Source organism: Pan paniscus, chromosome 18 (assembly GCF_029289425.2).
Source record: "Pan paniscus chromosome 18, NHGRI_mPanPan1-v2.0_pri, whole genome shotgun sequence".
Lineage (NCBI taxonomy): Eukaryota > Metazoa > Chordata > Mammalia > Primates > Hominidae > Pan > Pan paniscus.
Genome location: NC_073267.2, coordinates 15,142,542 through 15,164,506, shown reverse-complemented (window position 1 = coordinate 15,164,506; position 21,965 = coordinate 15,142,542). Strand labels below are relative to the sequence as shown.

Here is a 21,965-nt window from a genome sequence, read left to right as displayed (position 1 = left end):
TATTTCCTGGTCGACTGGATGTCGAGACATGCACATTTTTTCTACTAAAGTGAAAGCCCGCACAAATTAGGCCGCGCCTTGGGGACTTCCATAGCCACGCCCCTCCCCTGTCCCTATAAGGAGGGAAAGGAGCCCAGCCTTGGCCCCGCCCCCGCCGCCGCGCAGGCGCTGACGCAAGCGCAGCAGGAGCGCGCTGTTTCCGGAAGTCGCGGCCGGCGTCATCGCTGCTGCTGCCTCAGCTAGTGCCGCTGTCGCCGCGGAATTCGGCGAGTACAGCTGCTGAGGCGGGCGCGGGCCCGGGCGGGGCCGGGGTTCCGGCCACTCTGCAGAATGGAGATAATCAGGAGCAGTGCGTGTCCGCCGTACACCTCCCCGCCTCCCCACACCCGGCTGCCCCTGGCCTGCTAGGCCGAGACCATGGCCGGCGTGTTTGGCTGGGCCTGGGGCTGAGGCAGCCCCTCAGGGCTTTTCCCTCTTTAAGCCGGTGCGCCTCTTGGGGTCTTTTCCGGCTGCGGACCGTGCACCCTAGGAGCCTTGTACTTACTCCTCCAACCCCGGCACCATCCGGGGCCTTGTCCTTCTCCGGGCCGGGCACCCCCCGGGGCTTGTCCCCCCTGACCCATGCAACCCTCGAGGACTTGATTCCCCTCGCCGCGGTGCACACCTCCGGGACTTTTCCCCTTCCGGCTCTCAGCCTCGGGAGCTCCTCGGCCCTCCTTCCCTCTCCCCTTAGCAGGAATTCAGGCCACTGGTTCTGAGCCTCTTTTCGGTTTCTCCGCAGATTTTAAGAGTAATCTTCACAAAGTGTACCAGGCCATAGAGGAGGCCGACTTCTTCGCCATCGATGGGGAGTTTTCAGGTATCCCTCCCTTGCAAGCTCAGGCTAGCACTTTGCAGTGCATAGCCAAGGCTCCTTCAATCCCCCAGCCCCCAACTTCTTATGCTTGGTGGTGGCCTCTTGCTGTTAGTAGCCTTGGGCGGGTTTCACAGGTCTCAGTGTTACCCTTTAAACGTTTCAAAAGCACGAAAGAAATGAAGATACGCCGTAGGTTTGTGATTGGACTCAGGATTTCAGATAGAGATGATGGTTTTGATGCTGCTTAAAACAGTGCGGCGTGTACGTTGCAGAGAGCTTGAGGATTGGGGTCAGACTTTTTTTTTTCTTGATTGTAAAATAGGTATAACATGAAATTTGCCATTTTAAGTGGCTTTACAGTTAAGTGGCATTAAGTACATTCACATTGCTGTGCAAACATCACCATCCATCTCTAGGACTTCTTCATCTTCACAGTCTGAAACTCTTTACACATTAAACTCCCCATTTCTCCTTTCCCCCAGCCTTTAGCAACCGCCATTTGTCTCTGAATTTGACTGCCCTTAACATCTCATATAAGTGGAATCTTACAATATTTGCCCTTTTGTGACCGGCTAGGGTCAGGTTTTTGCAGATAAATGAGATATTTCTTTATGCATTAGTGGACGTGTTCATTGCCTGCCTCAACAGGTGTGTATACAGGAAATACTTCACTGACACTTAAAGTTGCAAATTTTTTTTCCCCTTTTTTAGGGGGAGCAAAGACTAGTTTTTAAATTGCTGATGTCAATATGAACGGTTCACTCCCTTTGATATGGATATCCATTTTTGCTGTCTGATTTTCCATGTTTGAATCATGAAGGAATCCATGCAGGGGTAAATAGTATCCTTGACTTTAGGTAGTGTCTAGTTGGAGTCACTTCCCTAGGAAGCTAAGAGTTTTCACTTAGAGAAATAATTTTCTCTTAACCTTGAAGATACATTCTTTGCATAGATACTAACCACTCCAAACTCTTGACCAAGACTGGAACTCTGGCAATAATATACTTAGGGATTTATTGATGTCTGTTTATACAAGAATCTTTTAAAGCAGCAAAACTTATTCAAGCATAGAGGTTGTTTTCTTACATGATTACTGTGTTTTAAGTCATGTTTTAGACACTGGAACTGCCTATTCTCATGTTGAAACATTCGCATCTCTAAGTTCATTATTAGAGGGTTTAACCTGGTGGCCACTGAAATTAATGCATATTTTGAAAAAGTAAGTTAGGGAGTGCTTCCAAGTAACCTTAATTCATGATACGACATTATAGAGGCACTGAGTGATTGACTGGCATTTTTACGTTAGTATTTATTAGTAAGCTAAAAATTTTTATTTCTTAAAATCTAGGAATCAGTGATGGGCCTTCAGTCTCTGCATTAACAAATGGTTTTGACACTCCAGAAGAGAGGTATCAGAAGCTTAAAAAGGCAAGTGGATGTGCTAGGAAATCTTTTTCTTTCTCATGTTAGTCTTCCTTATGTTAAATGATAAATATTGTTACTAAACTTGTGCATTAAGGTTTTGTAAGTGCAGTATTTTCTCCTCAAACCTAGCCATGAAGTGATTTTTTTTTTGTTTTGTCTTGTTTTAGAGACAAGGTCTCGCTCTGTCACCCAGGCTGGGGTGCAGTGGCATGATCACTGCTCTGTGGAGCCTTGAACTCCTGGCTCAACTGATTTCTCCTGCCACAGCCTCCCAAGTAGTTGGGACTACAGGCGCAAGCCACTGTGCCCAGCCAATTATTATTATTTTTTTTAATTTTTACATATTCTTTTGTAGAGATCGGTCTCACTTTGTTGACCAGGCTGGTCTCGAACTTCTGGCATCAAATGATCCTCCTGCTTTAGCCCCCCAAAGTGCTGGGATTACAGGTGTGAGCCACCACACCTGGCCTTAAAGTGTTATTTTAATGATATTTAAAACAGCAAAAATAATTGTTTGCTGGAAAATATTTTGGGGAAAGTTTAGCATTTTCAGTGTTAATTTGATTCATAGGAAATAATGAGGCAGTTATTTTAATCATTTGGAAATAGACCTAATATGATTCTTTGGATGATGGATAAATAGGTCCTTAAATGGGAAAAGTATTATGAAATGTATACAAATTAATAATGCTTCTGATTCATATGTGTAATCTGTTCTAATTGGAAGTATTCTGCTGAAGTCTCATTGAGTAATTCAGAAAGCCCACCTGTTTGAGAATGCTATGCTCACATGGAATATGCAGCACTTTTGTGACAGATGTTTTATTTCCCTTTTCCAGCATTCCATGGACTTTTTGCTATTTCAGTTTGGCCTTTGCACTTTTAAGTATGACTACACAGATTCAAAGTAGGTTGTGTTAACAAACGTGGGGAATTCCGTTTTTGTGGCACAATGTCACCTCCTAAGTCTCCTTTTATCTTATCCCAGGTATATAATGAAGTCATTTAACTTCTATGTTTTCCCGAAACCCTTCAATAGATCCTCACCAGATGTCAAATTTGTTTGTCAGGTAAGTAGCATAATTGAGATTTTTCTTTTCTGAATTGCTGATGAGGCAGCATGGAAATGTGAAATCAGAATTTGGTTCTCTATTAACTTTGGGCTTTGGGGCAAATCATTTCACCTTTGACCTTCAGTTTTAGGGTAATAAATTCATGACCCTGTTATCTCCTCCTTTGCTGTAGAATGAATTAAGGAGGGCCAGGTACGGCGGCTCATGCCTGTAATCCCAGCACTTTGGGAGGCCGGGGAGGGCGGATCACGAGGTCAGGAGATCGAGACCATCCTGGCTAACATGGTGAAACCCTGTCTCTACTAAAAATACAAAAAAAAAATTTGCCGAGTGTGGTCATGGGTGCTTGTAATCCCAGCTACTTAGGGAGGCTGAGGCAGGAGAATGGCGTGAACCTGGGAGGTGGAGGTTGCAGTGAGCCGAGATCACGCCCCTGCACTCCAGCCTGGGCAACAGAGCGAGACTCTGGCTCAAAAAAAAAAAAAGAATGAATTAAGGAATAAGATGCAGAGACAGACAGACAGATATGAGAACATGAGGTTTAGTAATTCTAAAGCTGAATTTGAGAACATAGTTTCGTAACTCCATTTGGGATTTTTATTATTTTACCCCCAAGTTGAACCACCTACACATCAAGACTTGCAGGCTTCTTGGCTGGATGTGGTGGTTTACGCCTGTAATCCTAGCAGTTTTGGAGGCCAAGACGGGAGAATCACTTGAGCTCAGGAGTCTGAGACCAGCCTGGGCATAAAATAGTGAAACCTCATCTCTATTTTAAAATAAAAATTAAAATAAACAAAAGACTTGGAGGCTTCTCCCTATCCTTACTCATTCTCCTCGCATCCACTCTGAGGGTGTAGACCTTTATTTTCTGGAAAAGCAGAGTATGTGTGTATCCTATCCAAAAAGAGAAAGCCCAGAAGGGGTTCAAGTATTTATGCTGACTTCCTTTTCTCAAGCTCACTAATTAGGAAAGGGGGGTAGAAAAAAAAACTACTGTTTCTCTTGAGGAGAAGAGAGCTTAATTGATGGGTCAATATTAGGGAGGTTCTCCTTCAGGATATTCCCTCTAGAGGTGTTGTAGCTGACCTGGTAGACACTCAGTAAATATCACTGTTTCCTTTCTGCTCTCTTGATTATCTGTTGTAATGGATAAGGAGAATGTGAGTAAGGGGTATGGTTGTGTGGCTATGTGATTAAAGATAAGTCTTAATCTTTTCTCCCTTAAAATCTTGCATCCTATCTTCTCTCCCACTAACAACATGAATTCATTTGAGTTTTGCCATCTTTCCCTTCTCTTGCAGATTAATGGTAATGCAGTTATGAAAGCCTCGAGGGTAGGTTTCAAGTGATTGAGTTATGTCAAATTCTTTCTCAAAACTGGCAGTATATAAACAAATGAAATCGAGAGTTAATCATATGCTTATGGGCAAAAGAGAAAAGGTGAAGGTTAAATTCTGGTCTTATAGACAGTTTCCTAAATTAGCAAATAAACCAGTTGACATTTTACCTTTACCCTGCAATCAGTTAATAGCTATTTATCAATCACCGTGGTATGGGATACTTAAAGAGTATTTATAAATTTTCTTTTCTTTTTTTTTTTTTGAGACGAAGTTTCGCTCTTCTTGTCCAGGCTAGAGTGCAATGGCATGATCTAGGCTCACTGTAACCTCTGCCTCCTGGGTGGAAGCGATTCTCCTGCCTCAGCCTCCCGAGTAGCTGGGATTACAGGCATGCACCAAGATGCTCAGCTAATTTTGTATTTTTGGTAGAGATGAGGCTTCTCCATGTTGATCAGGCTGGTCTCGAACTCTCGACCCCAGGTGATCTGCCCGGCTTGGCCTCCCAAAGTGCTGAGCCACCGCACCCGGCCTTACAGTTTTGTTTTGTTTTGTTTTTTTTTTGGTAAATTTTCATTGAGGGAAAAGTAGGCTCAGTTGGGAAATTTGTGTGGATATAGTTTTCTAGCAGTACCAGCAACACAGAATTATTTAAAGTGGGTTCCATGGCTTTGGCCAGGGGTTAATCAAACAAAAGCAGAGGGTGGCAATGAGACACCTTGGGGATGGCACTTTGTTGTTTTTTTTTTTTTGAGATGGAGTTTCGCTCTTGTTGCCCAGGCTAAAGTGCAGTGGCACGATCTCAGCTTATTGCAACCTCCGCTTCCCGGGTTTAAGTGATTCTCCTGCGTCAGCCTCCTGAGTAGCTGTTATTACAGGCATGCACCATCACGCCGGCTTATTTTATATTTTTAGTAGAGATAGGGTTTTTCCATGTTGGTCAGGCTGGTCTTGAAATCCCGACCTCAGGTGATCCTCCCATCTTGGCCTCCCGAAGTGCTGGGATTACAGGCATGCACCACCACGCCGGCTAATTTTATATTTTTAGTAGAGATGGGGTTTCTCCATGTCGGTCAGGCTGGTCTCAAACTCCTGACCTCAGGTGATCCTCCCACTTTGGCCTCCCAAAGTGCTAGGGTTACAGGCATAAGCCACCACATCTGGCCGATGGCACTCTGTTCTAAACAACCAAGACAAAACTGGTTATTTTGAGAAATGTATTGGAAACAGATCAGAGGAACTTCACCCATTGTACAAACCATGATTGTACACCTGGAATACTTAATACAGTTGTAGTTGCCAGCCACTCCTTTTAAAAAAGCTATCATAGACTTGAAGATAGCCCAGAGAGTAATGTCTAAAACAGATGAATAAAAATGCCGGGATTCTCTAGTGTGGAAAAGCAAAGGCAGAGAAAAGGTTTAGACTCTGTAAATTTGGGAATTGTAGGAAAAGGTAAATGTATTTTTGGATTTCTTTGGTCTCTCATTTAAGGTTTTTGTTTTATTTAAAATTCTATAGTTGTAGCAGAGTTACATACAAGGGCATTAGTTTCTGGAGTTAGTAAGTAGGGTGAAAATTGGGTCAAAATCTCTCTCAGAAAGCTCTTATCACCCTTAAAGCATATAGGATTTGAGGATGCAACAATTTTTTTTTTTTTTGAGACGGAGTCTCGCTGTGTCTCCCAGGTTGGAGTGCAGTGGCGCGATCTCGGCTCACTGCAAGCTCCGCCTCCCAGGTTCATGCCATTCTCCTGCCTCAGCCTCCCAAGTAGCTGGGACTACAGGCACCCGCCAACACGCCCGGCTAATTTTTTGTATTTTTAGTAGAAATGGGGTTTCACCGTGTTAGCCAAGATGGTCTCGATCTCCTGACCTCGTGATCCGCCTGTCTCGGCCTCCCAAAGTGCTAGGATTACAGGCGCGAGCCACCGCGCCAGGCCGAGGATGCAACAATTTAATATGTTCTTTAAAAAATAAGACCCTGTGTGCACAGTGAGATGCTCCCATATGCTTGTCAAGATGTGGAGGAATGGGCTGACAGAACCACACTCACACCCAGAAAAGTGTGTTTGTAGAATAGTAGGGCAGTCAGCATAGCATGACATTTACATCATTTTTGTCTTCTCCTTTTTCTTTTCTTCCTCTTCCTTTTTCAGGCTGAAGATCTGTAGTTGAATTCATAGAAGGTATTTTATATATATGGTTGTGAAAAATTGAAGCATAACTGCTGTATGTAGAGTAACAGATGTGTTTCTTTTCTTTTTTTTTTTTTGAGATGGAGTCTTACACTGTCGCCCAGGCTGGAGTGCAGTGGTGTGATTTCGGCTCACTGCAACCTCCGCCTCCTGGGTTCAAGCAATTCTCTTGTCTCAGCCTCCTGAGTATCTGGGACTACAGGCACCTGCCACCACGCCCTGCTAATTTTTGTATTTTTAATGGGGACAGCGTTTCACCATATTGGTCAGGCTGGTCTCAAACTCCTGACCTCAGGTGATCCACCCGCCTTGGCCTCCCAGTGTGCTGGGATTACAGACGTGAGCCATCGCACCTGGCCAGATGTGTTTCTTTTTTTTTTCTTTTCTTTTTTTTGTTTTTGAGACGGGGTTTTGCTCTGTTGCCAGGCTGGAGTGCAGTGGTGCGATCTTGGCTCACCACGACCTCCACCTCCTGGGTTCAAGCAATCCTCCTGCCTGAGCCTCTGGAGTGGCTGGGACTACAAACATGTGCTACCTAGCCCAGCTAATTTTTGTATTTTTAGTAGAGACGGGGTTTCACCATGTTGGCCAGGATGGTCTCGATCTCTTGACCTCGTGATCTGCCCACCTCGGCCTCCCAAACTGCTGGGATTACAGGTATTAGCCATGGTGCCTGGCTGTGTTTCCCTTCTTATATCCTTTTCCCATGCCACTTCCTTCCCATTTTACTCCTTTTTTCCTAGCTTTTATGTACATGTATACATATAGACATATGCCTAGACACACATACATATTAGCTTTTTTTTTTTTTGGAGACAGAGTCTCTGTCACCAAGGCTAGAGTGCAGTGATGTTGTCATGGCTCACTGCAGCCTTGACCTCACCAGCTCAAGTGATCCTCCTGCCTTAGCTTCCTCAGTAGCTGGAACTACAGGCACATGCCACCATGCCCAGCTAATTTTTGTATTTTTTGTAGAGCCAAGGTTTTACCATGTTGCCTTGGCTCGTCTTGAACTCCTGGGCTCAAGCGATCTGCCCACTTTGGCTTCCCAAAGTGCTGGGATTACAAGCGCGTACCACTGCGCCAGGCTTACATTGTAAAAAATGGGCCGGGTGTGGTGACTCACGCCTGTAATCCCAGCACTTTGGGAGGCCAAGTCGGGCGGATCACGAGGTCAGGAGATTAAGACCATCCTGGCTAACACGGTGAAACCCTGTCTCTACTAAAAATACAAAAAAAATTAGCCAGGCGTGGGGGCGGGCGCCTGTAGTCCCAGCTACTCGGGAGGCTGAGGCAGGAGAATGGTGTGAACCCGAGAGGCAGAGCTTGCACTGAGCCAAGATCGCGCCACTGCGCTCCAGCCTGGGTGACAGAGCGAGACTCCGTCTCAAATATATATATATGGAATCCTAATATTCACATTTTATGCAACTCGCATTTGCCACTCAGCAGAATGTCTTTTATTTCGTAGTATGGATACGTATAGTTTGTTTGATCAGTTAATTGAAATTTGGAGGCTTTCCAATGGTTATCAGCAATTCTATAGTCAACATCTGTGTTCAGTATATCTTTTTGTATGTGTAAGAATTTTTTTGTATTGTAGATTTCCTAGAAGGGGAGTTGTTGAGACATAGGATATATGCATTTAAAGTTTTGATGGATGTCTCAAATTGTCCTCCCAAATATCTGTTCTCATGTCTTGAATCTTTTTATTTTTTTTGAGACGGAGTCTCACTCTGTCACCCAGGCTGGAGTGCAGTGGCACTATCTTGGCTCACTGTAACCTCCACCTCCCGAGTTCAAGTGATTCTTCTGCCTCAGCCTCCCAAGTAGTTGGGTCTACAGGTGCGTGCCACCATGCCTGGCTAATTTTTCTATTTTTAGTAGGGACAGGGTTTCACCATGTTGGCCAGTCTGGTCACGAATTCCTGACCTCAAGTGATCCACCCGCCTTGACCTCCCAAAGTGCTGGAATTACAGGCGTGAGACACTGCTCCCAGCCTCATCTCTTCAATCTTGAACATGTTACATTTATGACAAATCAAAGGTAGTGGCTAGTAAACTCCAAAAGGTTTTGTTAGTTCAAAGGTTTTTTTTTTTTTTTTTTTTGAGACGAAGCCCCTGTCGCCCAGGCTGGAGTGCAGTGGCACGATCTTGGCTCACTGCAAGCTCTGCCTCCCGTGTTCACGCCATTCTCCTGCCTCAGCCTCCCAAGTAGCTGGGACTACAGGCACTGCCACCATGCCCAGCTAATTTTTTGTATTTTTAGTAGAGACAGGGTTTTCACCGTATTAGCCAGGATAGTCTTGATCTCTTGACCTCGTGATCTGCCTGCCTCGCCTCCCAAAGTGCTCGGATTACAGGCGTGAGCCACCGTGTCTGGCCAAGTTCAGAGGTTTTCTTAAAAATTGTGGTAAAATATACGTAACATAAATTTTACTATTCTAACCGTATTTAAATGTATAGCTCAGTGGCATTAAGTACATTGACACTATTGTACAACCCAAAGAGTGTTGTTTTGATTAGAAAATAAGCAGCTTCAGAAAAGGCACAGATGACTCTGACTTTGAATTCAGTGGGATAAAGGAAAGTAGGATGTTTTGGTGTCTAGTACTAGAAGGACAAAAATGCCTTCCACAGTTTGTGTTTCAGTGCCTTTGTCAGAGATGGAATGTTTAGGTGGGCAGAGTTATAAGAACACTCCAGCCATGGTAGACAGAAGCCCACAGACCAATCAAAATACATTGAGTCTTGGTTCTTGGTTCAGGACAGGATTAAAAAAGAAGTGGGGGTAGGGAAAGATTGCTTGTTGTAAAGTATAAAAGCCTGGACATGATGGAAGTGATTTGCATGCGCTCCTATTTGTTTGTGTGTTTTTCTGTGTTCAGATTGTCTTTTTGTATCTCACCATTTCAAAACGATTTGTTTTGGTTATTAAAGATATATACGGTATTTACCTTTTAACATAAGATTAAAAAATTAGTAAATGAAAATTTGAAAGAAAAGAAAAATGATACAATCACTATGGTATGAATAGAACACAGAATTTGTGCCAAAGAAAGTGTAATTTGTTTGTCCCTGAGCTTCCTAGTAGCAAAGAAAAGAGGGAAACACAGTCATTCCGTGGTCCATAGGATTAGGACAATCCAGAACTCAGGATTAATATAGCTTTCCCCAGAATAGAGACCTCAGAACATTTACCCTTGAATTATAAGTAAATGATTACTGTAGAAAACCTGATCTTCAATCACATCTCTGAAGTCAGTACTGTGATAAGTTTAATGGAACTGTTTGTTACCATGTTCTTCAATCTAGACTGATGGCATAATGTCAAAGTACAGTGCAGGAAAGGGACCAGATGAAAATGATTCAGATGTGTAGCCTGCTGATGTTCTGACTTGGCCAAGAATAAAATTAGAGTAGCTACAGTAATGCTTATTTCTTAAGTTCATTTGAGTATGAACTCCATAATTTTGCCATGCTTGTGTTTCATCTATAGTATTGTTCACTTAATACAGTGTTTTTTGTTTTTTGTTTTTGAGATGGAGTCTCGCTCTGTCGCCCAGGCTGGAGTGCACTGGCACAATCTCAGCTCACTGCAAGCTCCGCCTCCCTGGTTCACGCCATTCTCCTGCCTCAGCCTCCCGAGTAGCTGGGACTACAGGTGCCCACTACCGCGCCTGGCTAATTTTTTGTATTTTTAGTAGAGACGGGGTTTCACCATGTTAGCCAGGATGGTCTCGATCTCCTGACCTTGTAATCTGCCAGCCTGGGCCTCCCAAAGTGCTGGGATTACAGGCATGAGCCACCGTGCCCGTCCAGTGTTTTTTTTTTTGAGACAGAGTCTTGCTCTGTCACCCAGGCTGGAGTGCAGTGGCATGATCTCGGCTCATGGCAACCTCTGCCTCCCGGGTTCACGTCATTCTCCTGCCTCAGCCTGCTGAGTAGCTGGGATTACAGGCGTGCACCACCACGCCTGGCTAATTTTTGTATTTTTAGTAGAGACGGGGTTTCACCATGTTGGTCAGGCGGGTCTCGAACTCCTGACCTCTTGATCCGCCTGCCTCAGCCTCCGAAAGTGCTGGGATTACAGGCATGAGCCATCACACTCAACCTGTTTTTTGTTTTTTTTTTAAGAGACAGAGACTTGTTCTGTCACCCACGCTGGAGTCCAGCGGTGTGGTCACAGCTCACTGCAGACTTGAACTCCTGGGCTGAAATGATTTTCTGATTCTCCCACCTCAGCCTGTGGGATAGTTGGGACTACAGATGGGAACCACCACACCTGGCTAATTTTTAAATTTTTTGTAGAGATGGGTCTCCCTATGTTACTCAGGCTGGTCTCGAAGTCTTGGGCTCAAGCGATCCTCCCACCATCTCCTAAAGTGCTGGGATTACAGGTGTGAGCCACTGCACCCAGCCTAATATATACTTATTTTAAAATAATTTTATTATTATTATTTTTAATTGAAATGGGGTCTTGCCATGTTGCCCAGGCTGGTCACACAAACTCCTGGGCTCCAGCGATGCAACCACCTCAGCCTCCGAAAGTGCTGGGATTACAGGTGTGAGCCACCATGTCCAGCCCAGTCTAATGTTTTTATTTAAATCTGGGAACATATTTTGGCTCATGCTAGGTTCGAGATATATTTGTTTCGTAAGGCTTATTATTGGGAACTTTCCTTTTGATCTTTTTTGTTTTGAGGCAAGGTCTCACTTTGTCACTCAGGCTGGAGTGCAGTGGCATGATGGTAGCCCACTACAGCCTCAACCTCCTCACCTTCCATACTTAAGTGATCCTCCTACCTCAGCCCCTGGGTAGCTGGGACTGCAGGCATGTGCTACCATGCCTGGCTAATTTTTAAATTTTTTGTGGAGTTAGGATCTTACTGTTTTGCCCAAGCTGGTCTTTAACTCCTGGGCTCAAGTGATCTTCCTCACTTGGCCTCCCTAAGTGCTAGGATTACAGGTGCGAGCCACCGTGCCTGGTTTCTCTTTTGATCTTCAACATTGAGAACATTTAATTAAGATTTTGGGTTTTCATTATCTAATTTGAGGTGGATGTCAGTGTCTTATAACCTGTGCATGTGCTTGTGTTAAACTTGAACCTGGGACAGGGTAATAAAATACATACTAGTTCTATTTATAGTTTCCTAGTCAGTACTGCAACAGTCAAGCGATCAGGAGCTTTCTGCTTATTGGGAGAATAATCCGTTCGCCCAGTGGAATATTTTTTTTTTTTTGAGACAGTCTTGCTCTCTCGCCTGGGCTGGAGTGCAGTGGCTCTCTCGGCTCACTGCAACCTCCACCTCCCAAACTCAAGAAATTTTCCTGCCTCAGCCTCCTGAGTAACTGGGATTGCAGGTACACACCACCACACCTGGCTAATTTTTTTTTTTTTTTGAGACAGAGTCTTGCTCTGTCACCCAGGCTGGAGTGCAGTGGCAGTGGCACGATCTCGGCTCACTGCAAGCTCCACCTCTCGGGTTCACGCCATTCTCCTGCCTCAGCCTCCCCAGCAGCTGGGACTAGAGGCACATGCTGCCTCGCCTGGCTAATTTTTTTTTATTTTTAGTAGAGACAGAGTTTGACCGTGTTAGCCAGGATGGTCTCGATCTCCCGACCTCGTGATCTACCCGCCTTGGCCTCCCAAAGTGCTGGGATTACAGGTGTGAGCCACCGCGCCTGGCACACCCGGCTAATTTTTGTATTTTTAGTAGAGACAGGGTTTCACCATGTTGACCAGGCTGTTCTCAAACTTCTGACCCGCCGGTCTCGAACTTCTGACCTCAAGTGATGTGCCCACCTCTGCCTCCCAAAGTGCTGGGATTACAGGCATGAGCCACTGTGCCGGTCTACCCAGTAGATTTTTTAAAAATATTATGAAGTAGGCTGGGTGTGGTGACTCACATCTGTAATCCCAGCACTTTGGGAGGCCGAGGCAGGAGGATTGCTTGAGTCCAGAAGTTTGAGACCAGCCTGGGCAACATAGTGAGACCCTGTCTATAAAAAAAAAAATTGTGAAACAAAGGATGTTTGTTTTGTAAGCTATAAAGGAGAAGAACCCTAATGTTTTAAGCAAGTTAATGGATTGTTTGTGGAGTAGAAATTCCTTGTATTGTGACCTCTGGCACATCGCTTCCTTCCCATATTGTCTTTGTTTTCTTGTTTGAGTGACTTCTCTGCATCTCTTTATATTCCTGCCACTAACATCCCCAAAACATGTGTTCTGTTTACTCTGTTTCAGAGCTCCAGCATTGACTTTCTAGCAAGCCAGGGATTTGATTTTAATAAAGTTTTTCGAAATGGTAAGATTATGGGTAACCTATCTTTAGAGCTTATAAACCTTCAAAATATCCTTGGGAAGTAAGTCTGAACTTGGTTGAGAATTATTATTTTGTGCCTGCTGAGACACAGTCTTAGAGTTCCAGCATACATGTGCAGCCAGTACACATATGCAGCCTTAGAATTTTTAAAAACTTGCTTACTGTGATTTTTTTTTTTTTTTTTTTGAGAAGAGTCTCGCTCTGTTGCCCAGGCTGGAGTGCAGTGGTGTGATCTCAGCTCACTGCAAGCTCTGCCTCCCAGTTTCACACCATTCTCCTACCTCAGCCTCCCGAGTAGCTGGGACTACAGGTGCCCGCCACCACACCTGGCTAATTTTTTGTATTTTTAGTAGAGACAGGGTTTTACCGTGTTAGCCAGGATGGTCTCGATCTCCTGACCTCGTGATCTGCCCACCTCGGCCTCCAAAAATGCTGGGATTACAAGTGTGAGCCACCACGCTTGGCCTACTGTGATCTTTTTTTTTTTTTTTTTTTAAAAAAAAAAACATAATCAGCCATGAGCTAAACAGAATAGATACTACTTCATTTAACTCTGATAAGGCCTTTCAAACTCCTGTTTTTATCGAGTGCAGTTTATTCTACCACTGGTGTGATATAGTGGCCTAACTCACCACCTGTGGGGAGTGCTTCCTTGTTTTCTTCCAGTGTAACAAGAGGTATGTAGTTTAGAAATATCCTGTATTCCACTGATGCTGTAATGAAAACCCTCTTTTCCAGCTAGTGCATGTTTATGTTTATTTTTTTTTTATGTTTATTTTTTATAACACCTCTGCTGGCAGGAATTATTTTTAATTTTTTTTTTGAGACAGGGTCCCACTCTGTCACCCAGGGTGAGTGCAGTGGCGCAGTCATAGCTCACCGGAGCCTTGACCTCCTGGGCTCAAATGATCCTCCCACCTCACCCTCCCAAGTAGCTGGAACTACAGCTATGCACCAGCATGCCTGGCTGATTTTCGAATTTTTTGTAGAAATGGGATTTCGCCATTGCCCAGGCTGGTCCCAAATTCCTGTCCTCGAACAATCCACCTGCCTTGGCCTCCCAGCCTGCTGGGATTACAGGCATGAGACACCACACCCTGCCTACCTGTTGCTTTTTTAATAGTTGGAGACAGTTTCTTAGTTTCTTATGGGAGAAGAAAAGTGCAGAGACTGCACGATTGATAATGGCTAACTTGCTAGAGTGATGGCCTGGGGAGCACCTGAGGTAGGGATTGTGTCTTGTTCTTTTCATATCCCCTTGCATAGCATGATTTCTCTTCTATATCAGGGAGGTGACCACCAAATATTTGATGCATAAATGGGTGCATGACTACTGGACATTAGAACATTTCAGATTGGTTTTCCTTCCTCTCCATTTGTTTCTCTAAAAGTGTTTGGAAAGACTGTGCTTTTTGCAGTGGTATTAAGTATGTACAAGGTCAATATTTTAATTTAATTATTTACATAAATTTTGTTTTTTTTCCCCCATGGTGAATGTAGAATTAATGAATGAAAGAGGGAAGGAGGTTTATCCCAACAAAAATAACTGAACTTTCCTCTAAAAAAAGTACATGGACTTCAAATGAATTCTCCTCTTCTCAGCAGAACCTCTTTGCAAGGTGGTTAGTACCCATGCCATATTGGTGGTGTTTTTTTTTTTTTTTTTTTTTGAGACAGAATCTCACTGTGTTGCCCAGGCTGGAGTGCAATGGTATGATCTCGACTCACCGCAGCCTCCACCTAACAGGTTCAAGTGATACTCGTGCCTCAGCCTCCCGAGTAGCTGAGACCACAGGCACATGCCACCACGCACACCTAATTTTTGTATTTTTAGTAGGGATGGGGTTTCACTACGTTGGCTGGGCTGGTCTTGAACTCCTGACCTCAAGTGATTCACTCACCTTTGCCTCTTAAAGTGCTGGGATTACAGGCATGAGCCACCGGGCCTGGCCCATATTGTTTTTTAATTGTTACAGTGATGCTGCATCTTAATTTTTACTGATTTTGATCTTTGGAGGTAATAAAAACAAACTTGTTTTGAGCCAAAACTGCTTCACATAGTGGCTGAACCAGCAGAGCAATACAGTTTGGGTATTATAAAGAATTTTTTTTATTCGTCTCATACTTGACTCTGAAAGCCATTATAAAATATAAGTTCCAAATGCATTTAGAGAACTATATTGGACTAGTGGCAGCATCTCTTGAAGGAACCACTTTATCTGGTACTCATATGGATGCATAGTTCTAACTTGTTTTTTTTTTTTTTTTTCCCATAAAAGAAGAGAAACAGCCAGATTGGAATGTGCCTCCTTCTTCTGTTTTATAGTCATGCCCTGGAATATTTTAGTCACGATAGTCAGGACTCCCAGGTCATCCATACTACCAAGCCTCATCCCATGCCGTTGTTGATATGCTCTAAATCTGACTTAGACCCTCATCTCTCTCCATTTTCAAGGCTTTCCATTCAGGCTCTGTAAATGTCAGGCCCTTTCTTTACAGCAGTCTTCTCTCAAGTTCCTTTTGATTTCCTTGTCTGGAACGAAACCAGGTGACTCCTTGTTAGTTTCCCCCTGTAGCCTTCTCCATCCCCGGTGGTTTTCCCTCTCACTCTTGTCTTCCTCTGGCCAGGCTGTGCTAGGTGTCCTCCTTGTTTCCCCACACCACCTTCAGACACCTGAATTTTCTTTTCTTTTCTTTTCTTTTTTTTTTTTTTTTTTTTGAGACAGTTTCGCTCTTCTTGCCCATGCTGGAGTGCAATGGTGCGATCTCAGCTCACCGCCACCTCTGCCTCCTGGGTTCAAGTGATTCTCCTGCCTCACCCTCCCAAGTAGCTGGGATTACAGGCATGTGCCACCACACCCAGCTAATTTTGTATTTTTAATAGAGACAGTTTCTCCATGTTGGCCAGGCTGGTCTCCAACTCCCGACCTCAGATGGTTCACCTGCCTTGGTCTCCCAAAGAGCTGGGATTACAGGTGTGATCACCGTGCCTGGCCCCTGAATTTTCTTTTGTACGGGAGCCACCATTCTCAGGCTGTCACCAGCTCTGCTGCCCCTCTGTGCTGACTCCTGTAGGCACAGCGTGCATCGTAGCCTTGGCTTTGGTGTGTTATAATTCTCTCCACTCCTGCCCCTCTCTGGGTGACTTTAGTATCCTCAAGGATAACCAGCAAATGTTCTGGTCTGTTTCTTGACCAGGTGATCAGCATCTTTCTCTCTCTCTTTAGTCCTCTATACCAATGGCAGCGTCATGAGTCTTAGGGTCAAAAACTGTACCTCTCATTTACTCTTTTTTTTTTTTTTCCCATTTTTGAGACAAGATGTTGCTTTGTCACCAGGCTGGAGTGCACTGGCACATTCATGACTCACTGCAGCCTTGACCTCCTGGGCCCAAGTGATTCTCCCACCTCAGCCTTCTGTGTAGCTGGAACCATAGGTGCACACCAGCATGTCCAGCTAATTTTTATGTTTTTTATAGAGGCAGGGTCTCACTATATTGTCCAGGCTGGTCTCAAACTCCTGGTATTCCTGCCACCACCCCCTAAAGCTCTGGGATTATAGGAGTGACCTGTTGTGCATGGTCTCATTTATTGTTTTTAGTGTTTTTAATGTTTCTTTTTTTGAGAGTACTACTTGTGCTTCTGATTCACTTGCTCTGGTACCTATTTCAGCAATCTGTTGACTTCCATTGCTTTTTCACTATCTGTTGCCTTCCCGCCAGGCTGAAGTGCGGTGGCACGATCTCGGCTCACTGTAACCTCTGCCTCCTGTGTTCAAGTGATTCTCCTGCCTTAGCCTCCCAAGTAGCTGGGACTACAGGCACACACCACCATGCCCAGCTAATTTTTGTATTTTTAGTAGAGACGGGGTTTCACCATGTTGGCCAGGCTGGTCTCCATCTTTTGAAATTGTGATCCGCCCGCCTCGGCCTCTCAAAGTGGTTGGATTATAGGCGTGAGCCACTGTGCCCGGCCGCAAGGTGTTACTCTTGATTTTGCCTTTCCCTTTATCCTTCATCTCCAGGATATCAGTAAGTGTTACCTCTTATGTCTAGAAAATCACTGTCTCCTTGTACCCTGCCATCTCTACACCAGGGTTACAAACAAGAGCCCACTGCTGGCTCCTTGTTTTGTAAATAAGATTTGTTGGACTACAGCTATGCCCGTACATGTACATTTTGTGTATGGCTGCTTTTGTGCCACAACAGCAGGGTTGAGTATTGCGACAGAGACCCCCATTGCCCACAAGCCTAAAACATTTACCATCGAGCCCTTTAAGAAAAAGTTTGCTGGCCGTGCGCGGTGGCCGTGGCTCCCGCCTGTAATCCCAGCACTTTGGAAGGCTGAGGCAGGCGGTGAGGTCTGGAGTTCGAAACCAGCCTGGCCAACATAGCGAAACCCTGTCTCTACCGAAAATACAAAAATTAGCCTGGTGTGATGGTGCACGCTTGTAATTCCAGCTACTCGGGAGGCTGAGACAGAAGAATTGCTTGAACCTGGGAGGCAGAGGTTGCAGTGAGCTCATATTGTGCCATTGCATGCCAGCCTGGGTGACAGAGTAAGACTGTCTCACAACAAAACAAAACAAAAAGTTTGCTGACCTCTGATCTGAGCTCTTGTCTCTTGCCTGGACAATTGCTCCTGACTTGTTTCCTAACTTCCACTCTCAGAGTAGTCATCATGGCCTTTGAAACATTATACAGATAAGGTAATTATCTTGCTTAAAATCTTCTAATGTTGTCCAGCCACTGTTAGAATAATGTACATTTCTTACGCTGGCCTGTGAGGGCCTGCAGAATCTTGCTCCATACTCTCTCCAATGTGATGCTGTACCATTCCATTTTTGCTCATGACATCTGGCCACACCAGCTCCTTGCTGCTCCTGGAACCGTCCAAGCCATTTCCATGTTCTGGGTATTAATACTTGTTTCCCCTACCCGAAGGACTCTTCCCCTAGCTCCTTTCGTATCCGACTTATTCTCATCCTTTGGGTTTTCCCTGACTTTCCTGATTTTCTTGTCAGAAGTAGTTCCCTTCACTACAGAGCAGGATGCATCAGCTTGTCACTGTTCATTCCCCAGTGCCTAATATAATGCTTTGGCACAGCATAAGTGCCAGATAAATATTTCTTGAAAGAAGACTGAATGAATGGATGAATGATAAACACATTTCAAAATCATTTGCCTTTCTGTTCATTTTTTGAGATGTAGTTAAATATGGTAAATCTTTCCTGAGTAATTTAGACTCTTTGGTTTGTTAAACAAATTTTATGTTAGACAGTTACTTCTGCTAATGCATTCTTTTAAAAATCGTGTTTAGGAATTCCATATTTAAATCAGGAAGAAGAAAGACAGTTAAGAGAGCAGTATGATGAAAAACGTTCACAGGCGAATGGTGCAGGAGCTCTGTCCTATGTATCTCCTAACACTTCAAAATGTCCTGTCACCATTCCTGAGGATCAAAAGAAGTTTATTGACCAAGTGGTGTAAGTTCCTAAACTAAAACTAAGCGTGCATTGTGTGCTATATATTGGGGATGACAGGCATCTATATCTCAAACCTGTGCTTTACAAACATAGTACACACACGGGTGTGATGTTGTGAATGGCAGGATATAATTGTGGCATATTAAAAAAAAAATTTTTTTTTTTTTTTTTTTTTTTTTTGAGACAGTCTTGCTCTTTTGCCCAGGCTGGAGTGCATTGGTGCAATCCTGGCTTACTGCAACCTCTGCCTCCTAGGTTCAAGCAATTCTTGTGCCTCAGCCTCCAGAGTAGCTGGGATTATAGGCGTGCATCACCACACCCGCCTAATTTTTATATTTTTAGTAGAGACGAGGTTTTGCCATGTTGGCCACGCTGGTCTCGAACTCCTGGCCTCAAGTGATCTGCCCACCTCAGCCTCTCAAAGTGTTGAGATTACAGGCATGAGCCAGCATGCCTAGCCGGCATATTCAAATTAGTGTAACAGCAACAAATTGTAAATAGAGTTCCATGTATTGTACTTGGACTTGCTACATGTCACTAGGCAAGAGATTTCAGTACGTGGGCAGACCTGCGTGGATTTTTTATTTTATTTTATTTTTTTTAATAGAGACGGATCTCACTATGTTTCCCAGGCTGGTGTCAAACTCCTGAGCTCAAGGGATCTTCCTGCCTCGGCCTCCCAGAGCGCTGGGATTACAGGCATGAGCCATTGTCCAGCCCCTTTTCTTGTTTTTTAAATGCTAATCAGCTGACTTCTAAAACTTGCATGGACTGAATACCTGACAGCCACTGTCCAATGTCCTTGAAGGCAGAGGAGTGGATCAGGCTTATCCAGCCTGCAGCATGTCCATGTTCTCTTTGCTTGCAGTAAAGGTGCCGACAACCAGATGTGATTTTGGACAAGTGTCTGGTCTTGCTCAGCTTAGTTGTTGGTGTAACCATTTTACTGGGAAAGTCAAAAATTAAATCACTTGTATTGACGAGTCCTTGAGAAGTTGTCACTAATAAATAGCAGCAGTAACCCTCTTCCCCCCAAAATATGCCAAATAAAGCTTTTTTATTTTATGTTATTTATTTTTTGAGACAGGGTCTCGTTCTGTTGCCAAGGCTGGAGTGCAGTGACGCGATCACAGCTCACTGCAGCCTCAACTTCCTGGGCTCAGGTGATCCTCCCACCTCCGCTTCTGGAGTAGCTGGGACCACAGTTACACTGCACCACTCCCAGCTAATTTTTAAGATTTATTTTTTGTAGTGAGGGGCTCTCAGTATATTGCCCAGGCTGGTCGCGAACTCCTGGGCTCAAGTGATCCACCCAACGTCGACCTCCCAAAGTGCTGGGATTCTATGCCTAGGTCAAAATAAAGCATTTTTTATAAAGTCTTTGAACTAAAATTTCTAGGGTAATTTGGTAGAATTACATTGTCACATGTTCTTATAGTTAGACTGTTTTTGGTTGTGATTATTTTCTTGGTTGATGACTTCATTCCTTAAAGGTACTGATGGTTATGGTCTATTCTTATTCCTCAGAGAGAAAATAGAGGATTTATTACAAAGTGAAGAAAACAAGAACTTGGATTTAGAGCCATGTACCGGGTTAGTTGTCCTGAACATTTCTGCATGTTCTTTTTTTGGAAAGGTAGATGGTTTGTGGCATTTGATGCATCTAGTCTTTTAAAAACAGCTTTATAAAGGGTCTTTTTATTATTGCTATGTTCTCAAGAATTAAACACTAACTTTAGCGTTACACAGTGGGGATGACTGTGTATACTGAGACACTGAATGAATGCTTTGTCCTGTACTTGGAGCGGAGAAAACTGTTGTGCAACCTTGACTTTCAGTTATGCCCAAGAGTGGCATAATTAATTTGGCCTTGAGGCGCGCTTAATACGTGAAGGCTTCAGAAGAAAGAATTCACTTTCAGGCTACTTCCACCCTTTTAATTTCTCTCTGTATTCAGAGAACATTAGCATTTCAAAGAGTCAGTAACGTGATTGTCTTTTTTTCCTTTTACTTTGTGAAGAGTTTCACAAAAGTATTTCAATGCATCTGTCTACTTTAAGTTCTCTTTATGCAGCTGCAGGAAGCAATATTTTGATTAGACGAGAACTTCTACCTCTTCAATAAAAGCAGCATAATATTAAAGAAAATTTTAGAAGACAAGTGATGAGGAATTCCCCCCACCTCAAATAACCTGCGTATTTTTGTTTGCAAATTACCTATCAGTTCTAATGAACTCTCTTTTTAAAGCGAAATCCTTCTCAACAAATGCTTGATCAGTTTGGATTTACTTCTAATGAGCCAGAATCAATACCTTTTCTTTTGTTTTTATAGGTTCCAAAGAAAACTAATTTATCAGACTTTGAGCTGGAAGTAAGTATTTATATTGTATGCAGGAGCTCTGTGGGGGACCCAGGATTTAAAGACTAAATATAATCTCTTAGTTCTCATTTCGTTTTTGAAATTCTGCGGTTCTCAGTGATTTGACTACATGAAGTTCCCCCTACTTTCTTAAGTTGAATACTCACTTAATTTTCTTCTGTTATTGTTTTTTAACAGATGCTTTAAGGCTTCTTAAAATAATTATCACTTTGGTGCATCTGTTAAGCTATGGATTGGTAGTGTTTTTGTCCTTTGGGGTATACAATAAATATTTGGTTTTCAGACCTAGGAAATACTCAGATGAATGCTTTTGGTAAAGCAAGAGTTCTTAACTTAGGGTGAGACTATGGATGGGTTTCAGGAGGTCTGTGAATCCCCTGAAATAACATGCAGACTTTTGTGTGTGTATTTTTCCAAGGATGTTTCCCTTGGTTTCCTTGTGTTTGCAGGTGGGTCTTCAACTCAGAAATTGAACATTGTCATAGACAGGTGGACATTTCCATTTGACTTTGGGGACCTTGTTCTTCTGTTGGAATCTACCAGTGACATGTATACTGGGAATATACTTTGAACACAACAGGAAAGGGCTGTTTAGTTTGCCCACACTCCTTTCCTGTCATGTCGTCCTTGCAGCCTACTCCACCTGCATTCCAGATCCCTCTCCTCCTTGGCTGATGCAAGCTGTTAATACCATGCAAAACTACAGCAGAGTTGGCCATCTAAAACCTCCTCTTTATATGCCCCGTGCAATCTAAAAAGACTCAGGCCGGGCGCGGTGGCTCACTCCTGTAATCCTGGTACTTTGGGAGGCCGAGGTGGGCAGATCACCTGAGGTCAGGAGTTCAAGACCAGCCTGGCCAACATGGTGAAACCCCGTCTCTACTA

At 43.8% G+C, this 21,965-nt stretch overlaps 1 protein-coding gene across 2 annotated transcripts in view; it reads left to right on the top strand.

Annotated features, from left to right (window-relative positions):
• The first annotated feature begins 129 nt into the window (after window positions 1-129).
• The window catches only part of PARN (poly(A)-specific ribonuclease), a 192,233-nt gene continuing 170,397 nt past the window's right edge, over window positions 130-21,965 (top strand). Inside the window, exons 1-9 of one of the 2 annotated variants that reach the window (XM_003832684.4) lie at window positions 130-349; window positions 782-859; window positions 2,205-2,284; window positions 3,121-3,188; window positions 3,270-3,351; window positions 13,139-13,199; window positions 18,536-18,701; window positions 20,229-20,294; window positions 21,033-21,071. In XM_003832684.4, the coding sequence (XP_003832732.1) occupies window positions 331-349; window positions 782-859; window positions 2,205-2,284; window positions 3,121-3,188; window positions 3,270-3,351; window positions 13,139-13,199; window positions 18,536-18,701; window positions 20,229-20,294; window positions 21,033-21,071 (659 nt within the window). In that variant the 5' untranslated portion in view covers window positions 130-330. Of the gene's footprint in view, window positions 350-775; window positions 860-2,204; window positions 2,285-3,120; window positions 3,189-3,269; window positions 3,352-13,138; window positions 13,200-18,535; window positions 18,702-20,228; window positions 20,295-21,032; window positions 21,072-21,965 lie in introns of those variants that run through there. The other variant, XM_055100476.2, reaches the window with a different exon arrangement.